Here is an 8,868-nt window from a genome sequence, read left to right on the forward strand (position 1 = left end):
AAACATGTCAATATTGATCAACAAAACATAACGATACGATGTAATGCAAAAAGTCTTCTCCATTCTTTAGTTAGTCTTTGCAGATGTTTTAATCTGTGCATGCATAAAAAAAAAAAAAAAAAAAGTGATGTAAAAAAAAATGGCTGTCTGTCAAAAAAATTTATGGTTCCCGAAGTGATTGTTGGAAGTTTGTTTGATAAAATTTTAGATTTTACAGCAAATATTGTGTTTTCGTTAATATTTTGGATGATAGAATTGAATAGGGTTGAAATTATTATATTTTTGTTAGTATTTTAGTTTATGCGTAACGTACTTACTTTGCAATTGCTGTAAACCTGCCTCATGGAGTCTCAGAAAGACCGTGTTTCCGACGGGGGTGAACCCGAACCCGAGGATATTCCAAGTGATTTTTTTGATGATTTTGGCAAAGAAGATTTCATGGAAGGTCTTAGTGTAATAGATAGTTGGGATGACGACGACAATTCGAGACGTAGAATCAATGCAGAAGCTGTGGATAGTGTAAAGGACCTTCGTGAGCTGATCGATGGAGGTGAGGAGAGGCAACGAAGAAGCGACGAGGATAAGTATCGCAAGAGAAGTGATGACAAAAGCAGAAAGCCGACTGACCCTTACAAATGGGTGAAACCTGACCATTCTCAGGAAAACCGGCGGTCTGAAGAAGATAGCAAGCTGGATGACTTTATCAGACCTGGCAGTCGACGCGATCCCAACAAGACCAACGAGGCAATCAAAAAGGATAAAGAAGTAAAAGTCAAGGAACTTTTAGCCAAGCAGCTCGAATCTTCCAATGATGAACTGCGTCCCCCTGGTACCGAACTTGATGATTACTACAGTGAAAACAAACGCCCTGAAAAAAAGAAGTCTCCAATGCTTGCAGAGTCGCACCCACCACCCGCAAAACGCCGATCAAGATCAAGAGAGCATCGAGATCGACCCCCACGTGACCGCGAGTCTCCCGGGAAACGACGCCGAAGCCCGCGCCGGAGCCCGCGACGTAGCCCGCCCGCTCGCTGGAGCCCGCGTCGTAATTTCCGACATTTCAGCCCTCAGCGGAAGTTCAGAAGATTTAGCCCAACCTCACGGCGAAGTCCACGAAGGTTTAGTCCGGGTCGTCGAAGCCCCCGCCGCAGCCCGCGTCGTTATCGTCGATCAAGATCGCCATATAAACGGCTCAGTCCCCGACGTTCAAACTCCCCTAGGACAAGAGATACCTTTTTGTATCCTAATGTAGATTATCCAGTAGGTATGCCTTACACTGAGCCAGAATCACCCTACGTTGGTTCCGGTGAATATTCAGGTTATTCATATCCACAAGGTCCCCATTTTATGGGGGGCTATAGTGCTCCAGGTTATGATTACACAGCCCAGCCGCAGGTGCCCGTGATGCCTCAGCCGCAGCCCGTGCCGCCGCCACTCATGGGCACTCCTGTGCCGGCGCCTGCTGCAGTGAACCCACCGCCAGCCATGGTTCCTGCACCCTCCCAGATGGTGTCACCTGTATCAACAAATCAAGCTTTCCCAAAAAATGAAACTCAAACACCGTTTGATGCATTGGCACAAGTAAATATAAGCAGTGATATCTTTTCTATTAATTTTTATAGTGCACCTGTAATTTTAGTCATTTAATAAAATTGTGTTTCAGTTAGTGGCAGATGGGAAGCTTTCTAAAGAAGATTACTTGAAGCTAGCTCCTAACAAGAAAGGTGAGGCGAGGCCAAAAATATTTTGTATTCTCTTGAGATGTTTTATGTAAATTAATTATAATTATACATAGCACCTAGAATGAGTAAAATTTTCAATGTAATAAATCTTTGACAGTAATTTTTGCTAATATTATTAGTTCAGTATGTGTGTTTTTAATGTAAGCTTAGCTGTTGATTGATTTTCGTTGATATTTTTATAGTCATTTAAAAATGTTAATATTTATTACAGGTTGTCCCCCTTCAATGGATACCAAGGCTAGGGTTATGGGTTAGTATTTTTTTATTTAAATTATAGTACATAACGTAATTGGTATTTCTTTTTATTTTACACATGTCATTTGGCTACTAGTGGTGGTCGCAGTCGCAGCAAAGCTATAATCGGTGCTTCAGTGAAGCCACTAGTTGCCGCGTCGAGTGACGTATTTTTTTAATATTGTGTCTAATCGATGTTATCACAGCGTTCGAGTGGCTGTGTCGAGACTGTCACTGTGGAAACTTTAAAAATCGCCGCATTTGCTTCCCACCTCACTGGAATATAGTCGAGAAGACTCACCAGACTCACCAGCCAGTCTTGCATACCCCTAACCAGTTAGTGGTAAAGTGACTGGTGGATGTGTACAGAAAACACTCGTTGAGGCGCGGATTAACGGACTAATGAAATTATAACGAAAGTTAATAACTCCGTTAATAATTTCAAAGTTATCTCAAACGTTGATCCGTAAATTCATACACACCACGTTCCCGTGTCGTCATCGTCGTCACTAGACTTCTCGAATGACAAAGAAAAGTAATACATATTTCAATAATTAAATTGAATGATGTTGTATATTTGAGAGATAAGCTTGTGCTTTTGATTGTGAATTTACTTTAATGTATGACTTGCTGTCGAGGACGCCCTCGCCGAGTTATCGACTAATAGAAATGTGCCATTTTACACAGTGAATACATGTTGTCTCCATCTATGGAAGTGGACAGACTTTATTTTTAGAAATAAATTATTTTTTGCGTGAAGCTAGTGGGATCCTGGTGAAATGATAGGCTTATTAGACGTCATATACCTTCTTATTTAACTTCAGATTAAAGTTCTTTTTTTATTATTGTTACTTTAAAAATAAAGATTGTTAAATTTCAGGAACTTTAGATTTTATATTGTTAAAATATTAATCTGGAATATATTATATTTCTCGTTTTTAAGATTATTTTATTAATTTTTTGCAGTGTTGGGTCGCTGCAATCAGGCATTGTCAAAACTGTCGAAGTTGCTTTTACCAAACCGTTTGGTAATGCTCCACAATATCATTGGTCCAGAACCGAAGTTTTTGACGCCTAAATATTGTTCCCCGCTGAAGAGGCAAGTCCCCGTGGAGTTCCAGTTTACGAAGACCTACGGCAAGACTTCGCAGCAGAACAAACAGCTGGTCGACAGCATCATTGCAACGATCGGTTTGGACAAAGTGGTGGCAAGACCGAAGAAGAAAATAGCTAAGGACATGAAGGATGCTGCCGTGCAGACTACGAAGCCGTATTGTGACGTCTGTGATATTCGCGAATCTACGAAGCGTCATGACATTGGCACGGCGGTCGAAGCGGAACACTTCTCGGCGTCCATCCACACTCAAGTCGTTGAACAGGATCTAATCAATTCGAAGTCAATCTTCAATCCGACTGGGAGCGCTGCTGATACTGCACCTATTTCGATAGCTCACATGACGCCGGCGCAACTGGTGTCGCAGCTGGCTGCTCGGGCGAAGACTCTGAAGCAGACGAATGACCCTCCTCCGGCCATCAACCAGTTCGGCAGGAGGAATCCTCCATACGATAATAGAGGTCCATATCACAACAATTATGACAACTATAATTACCGTTATTAAAGGTAAAACATTGCGTGCACGCAATGTGATTTTATACTGGTCACAAAGTATCATGAATAAAGTTAGGGCGCGTGGCATGTTTTGTTTTATTTTCATAGTACTTATTAAAAAGTTAGTTTTATTCAACTCATTGTAATGTAAAAATGAAATATTGTACCTACATACTACATACTTACATAGTATATCTACAACAATTTGTTTTGTATGTACAGATAGTTTTAGTAAGCTTTTTATTATATGATCATGCATTATGTGTAGTGATAGTAAAAAAAATTTAACATTATGAAGCTGAAAATTTCTACCTGAATTTGTAGCTGTTGTAAAAAAAGCCTGCTCGAGACTTAGTGCAATAAGCGAAGGCAGCTGTTCCCGTTATCAGCAGAAGATGCGACCAGAAGCTTTCAGACAGCGATGTGCAGCGGAAATGCAGCAATGAAGATATTGATCACGCCAGACGTCGTTATTTATAAGTCGTTAGTTTTATCAACCCTTCTGTTAACAATAACATAATATGCCTATATCGAGCGCAATGTTTGATTTAGCTGCGCTTACCACTGCGCTGCACATTGCAAGGCTGTGGTAAAAGTTCTAATGTGTTTTGTACACTTATATAATTGTGTAAAATGTTCAAATGAACTAAATACTCGTTTGTGACTGCGTTGTATGGAAACACATGATGCAGCAAGGTTACGCATTCCAATGAAGAGGTCGAAGCTTAGCAGTGAACCAAACCACCCAGCAAATTGGTAAATGTCGGCTCTCTGATCAGAAATACATGGAGTTCCTATTTTTTGCATTTTAACCGCGCTTAACTTGTCCGCCTCATGTCACGTTTCTCCCTTCTTCGATATAACTTCTTTGCAGAACGAATAACAGAATGTCTACTATCTACAGAATTTGGAACTTGTGCTTTCTTGAATTGTGCTGGTTGTAAAAAAAATACGTTGTAACTACAATGTGTGAGAAAAACATTATCTTCAGTGCATGTGGTGTGTCTTATTTGCTAACAAGTGTAAAAGAACAATATTAGTGCAGTACCTACATAGTAATGTAATGATGTTACTATACTTATTGATGGTCTAATGCCTATCTATTGATACAATAAATTAGTATGTTTTTAAATGTTTGTTTTATTTCAAACTGCAAATTTTATGTGACACTGGATGTGGCCTACCTACACAGGCAGGGTAGCAGATGTAATAAGCAGAACACAATTTATTACTTCATAGTTTATTGTTGGTGTACCTACATATTGTAGAAGTAGTTAAAGGTGGTGGTGGTGGTGAACAGATATAAAAAAACCGGCCAAGTGCGAGTCGGGCTCGCGCACAAAGGGTTCCGTAGCAGCAAATATAATAAACTTATTATGTCAATTTAATCAACCTATCTCAAAAACTATAAGAGATACTTTGATCAAACCAAAAATCGTTGAAAGAGTTAATTAGCATGCATCACCTCTATTTTTTTTAGAATTTTATACCCCGTAGTTATAAAAATAGAGGGGGGGGGACATACTTTTTACGACTTTGAGAGCTGATATCTCAAAAACCGTTCACTTTAAGAAAAATGTTTTTTAGAAAACTTTATATCATTTTAAAAGACCTTTCCATTGATACCCCACACGGGTATGTACATCGAAAAAAAATTTTCATCCCTCAGTTACATGTATGGGGGGCCCCACCCCCAATTCTTTTTTTTACTATTTAGTGTCATAATTTTGTAGCGGTTCATACAACACATATTCCCATCAAATTTCATCACTGTAGTACTTATAGTTTCCGAGTAAATCGGCTGTGACAGACGGACAGACGGACAGACGGACAGACGGACAGACGGACAGACGGACAGACGGACAGACGGACATGACGAAACTATAAGGGTTCCGTTTTTGCCATTTTGGCTACGGAACCCTAAAAATGATTGATAGCTTGTGTAACCTACATGAAATAAATAAAACGATCAATCTGTTCTCTGTATATACCTAGACTGTAATATGCGAGATTATTTAAGCAGTGGCCGTTATAGTCATTTTAACCGTCCAAAAAATCGTCTAACCATTTTTCTAGGTCTTCTGGAGATTCTATGACGACATTTTTTGATTCTTCTTGTTTTGGTTTTCGATTTTCAGCAACAATAACTGGAAAAAATCATATAAAGTAGGTAAGTATCAATGCCAGCCGGGCGACAGTTGAAACTGGGGCGCCAAATGGAAAAACGCCCCCGTTCAAAGCTGAACTTTTTGAACTTACGAAACAACAAATTGGCACAACACATGATCCTTTCTCTAACGCTGGGAGGGGGCAAAAATAAATTAATTGAATCAGATAGAAGAAGTTCCGTGTCTGTATTAATTGATGGCAGAAGAAATAAAATTCATAAAACTTACCATCTTCCATATCTTTTATGTCTGGAATTTCAATAGTTTTTAGTTCCAGGTCTTGAGGATTTTTGATTTGGTCACCCGAAATTAAATCATCTAAACTATCTAGATCTTTACTATTTTGTAGTTTTTTTACTGGCAGTACTGTAGCTTTCAATGGTTCAGACTCGAATTCTGGTTGATTTTTATCAGGAACCTTTGCTTTATTTATGCTTGAGCTATCTATAGTGGCACTTGGTAGATCCAGAATTTGTTCAGTGAGTGTTTCATTAGCCACATTAATATGGTCCTTTTGTTCTACTGAATTTTCTTCTGTCTCTTCATACTTTAATTCAATGCTATCTACTTTCTCTTTGTTTCCCATGAGGCTACTGAGAATCTTGTCCTGAACTTGTAACTCTGGAGTTGTAAATGATTTGTCATTGTAATATTTTTGTTTAAATCTTGTAGCTCTGTTATTCATATTCAACATATCTGTCTCACTAAAGATTGATTTGTCTATGTTGATGCGTTCATAAAATGGTATTGTTGAGATACTGAGTGCTAAATTATCCATATTTATTTCAAAATATTTGTCATAAGGAGAAGGACCAGTGTCAGTGTCCCAAGATTTTTCATGTTTGAATTGGAAGTGCCCACCAACAGATAGAGGTGCTTCAATAAGTTTCTGAAAATTAAACAAAAACAAATATTTTAGACATACAACTTACAAAAACTGCTCTCAATTGACAAGAGCCAGGACTCCCAATACAGATTATTCCTTTTCTGATGATAAAAATATTTATTTAATAATTTTTTTTTTGTTGTGATAATGTTTTGTAAGTGGTTACTACTGAATAAAATCTCAAGTTCACCTCATAATCAGCTCCCATATTTTCTTGCTCTTCAATCTCATCATAACTTTCAATGGGCATTTCATACTTGGCCCAGTTGCTCTGAATTTCTTTTTTCTTGTACTTTGAGTTGGCTTCTTCTGTGATCTTTAGGATCTCATCTGTTTCTCGTTTTAAGTTTTTGTAGAATTCTGGCCCAGGCTCCTCGTAAACAGGCTTTTGTGGTACTGGAACTGAATGCATAATAATCATAAATACACAGCTAGTGATAAGAGTGAAGGACTCACATTTTGGAATATTGCTTGCTAACAATATTTTATTGATTTATGCAAGTATTAATATCTTTAGATTCATCTTGTAGATTCTGGTGCACTTTATATCTTACACAAACTCCTTACAATTTCGGTTAAGTAAATGTAAAGGTTTTCTGGAAGTGTATATTGAATCTTGTAGGTAACCTTACTTAGTGGAAAAACAACTAACCTTTCGGTTCAGCAGCTGTATCGTGTTTTTTTTCCTTTCCTTCCTTTTCCTTTCCTCCTTGATGTCGGCCGTGCCGGGGTTTTCTTTGCTCCTTGGCATCATTTCGACCTTTGGGCCTGGAAATTAAATAAAAAAACAATGTTTTACACGGCACGAATTTGGAAGTTTTACAGAAAATTACCGTATTCTAAGATGTTTTTAACCGTATTATTATTGGGGGATTTTTACTTACTGATTTTTCTTTGATTCTTCTGGCATGATGTGGTAATGTGAATAGTAAATTTTGCTCAATAATCAAAAAATATTGCTTGTTTTACTGAAACAGAGCCCCGATTACGGTAACTTTTAACGTCTACAATCCAGACGCGTTTCTGATTCTGCAATACGATTGGTCAAAACAGCTGACGTACGCTGTTGAACGACCAATCGTATCGCAGAATCGAGAAGCGTGTCTGGATTGTTGACGTTAAAAATTACCGTAATCGGGGCTCAGCTGTGAGCTTTTGCATGCATTTCCCTAATTTGACATACCAATGACCAGTGTTGCCAGTCGGGTCTGGTCAGAAATTACCAGAAATATGAAAAAATGTAACCTTTTTGAATAAAAAGTAACCTTCATTCGTGGGAGCGATTGTTCATGGATGGAAAATGAAATACAATTGATCATCGATCGTTTACCTAAATTTAAAATTTTTACCATTCCATGAAGACCGAAAAGTGACCGGTCGCGGTCGTATAAAAACGTTTCATGGATTTGCGTTTCATTATCGAAAACATTCGCCAAATCTCATTTTTGTAACAAATAATAATCTAATTCATGTTTAAATGCAGTTTATGACATAATTTTTAAATTGTCACTATTAATATTTTTTACTGATTAACCTGTACAAGTTAATTCTACAATTTCTGAAAAATCACCTAAAAGTAACCTTTTCATTAGTGTAACCTAAAAGTAACCAATGCAGTTCAAAAGTAACCTAAAAGGTTACAAAAGTAACCTTCTGGCAACACTGCCAATGACATTGACAATTTGACGCTGTTGACAGTGACATTTGTTTGATATTTTTTAAATATTTTGCGACAGGCAAAGGCATTGTCCGAAACAGACATGGCTTAGAATTAGACTGAAAATCCTAAAATATTTACTTTTTCCCATTGTTTTCTAGCGTTTCAGCTCAGCCCATACTTACATTTTGGCGAGCGGTCTTGATGACTCACTTGGTCAATACGGCTGCAAACGCTGCGTGATGCCGAGCTGCCTGCCTGCCTGGTATGGACACATTTCACACATTGCAAGTGCATGCATGCTCATCGTGTCGACTAGTAACCAGTATCCTTTGGATAGCTCGTTTAAGCGCCTGTTGGAAAGTTAGCGCACTATTTCTTTGATATCTGAAAATAAATAACATTGCCGCAACGTTTTTGAATGATTTCAATTATCAGGTCGATTAGACGCATAGACGTTCTAAATTGCAACTGTATAATTTTAAGCTCTACTATTTTCTTTTTGTCGATTGTCAATGAAAAAGCGAGGGAGTAACAGTTATTTTACGGTCGTTTTGTTGATGTGTAGGCGG

At 38.1% G+C, this 8,868-nt stretch overlaps 2 protein-coding genes across 2 annotated transcripts; one reads left to right on the plus strand and one right to left on the minus strand.

Moving 5' to 3' along the window:
• The first annotated feature begins 152 nt into the window (after positions 1–152).
• LOC114356832 (serine/arginine repetitive matrix protein 1) lies at positions 153–4,602 on the plus strand. Its single transcript, XM_028310193.1, has 4 exons — positions 153–1,581; positions 1,664–1,724; positions 1,954–1,992; positions 2,943–4,602. The coding sequence occupies exons 1-4, from the start codon at positions 343–345 to the stop codon at positions 3,593–3,595; spliced, it is 1,992 nt and encodes a 663-aa protein (XP_028165994.1). The 5' UTR covers positions 153–342; the 3' UTR covers positions 3,596–4,602.
• Positions 4,603–5,515: 913 nt separating this feature from the next.
• Aven (Apoptosis and caspase activation inhibitor) lies at positions 5,516–7,827 on the minus strand. The gene is made up of 6 exons (XM_028310144.1): positions 7,785–7,827; positions 7,524–7,616; positions 7,292–7,407; positions 6,830–7,041; positions 5,982–6,642; positions 5,516–5,732 (listed from the first exon to the last, which is right to left on the minus strand). The coding sequence occupies exons 2-6, from the start codon at positions 7,547–7,549 to the stop codon at positions 5,626–5,628; spliced, it is 1,122 nt and encodes a 373-aa protein (XP_028165945.1). The 5' UTR covers positions 7,550–7,616; positions 7,785–7,827; the 3' UTR covers positions 5,516–5,625.
• Between the last annotated feature and the right edge of the window lie 1,041 nt (positions 7,828–8,868).

The sequence above is a fragment of the Ostrinia furnacalis genome, unplaced genomic scaffold (genome assembly GCF_004193835.3).
Source record: "Ostrinia furnacalis isolate ACB-3 unplaced genomic scaffold, ASM419383v2 OfSCF0216, whole genome shotgun sequence".
NCBI lineage: Eukaryota > Metazoa > Arthropoda > Insecta > Lepidoptera > Crambidae > Ostrinia > Ostrinia furnacalis.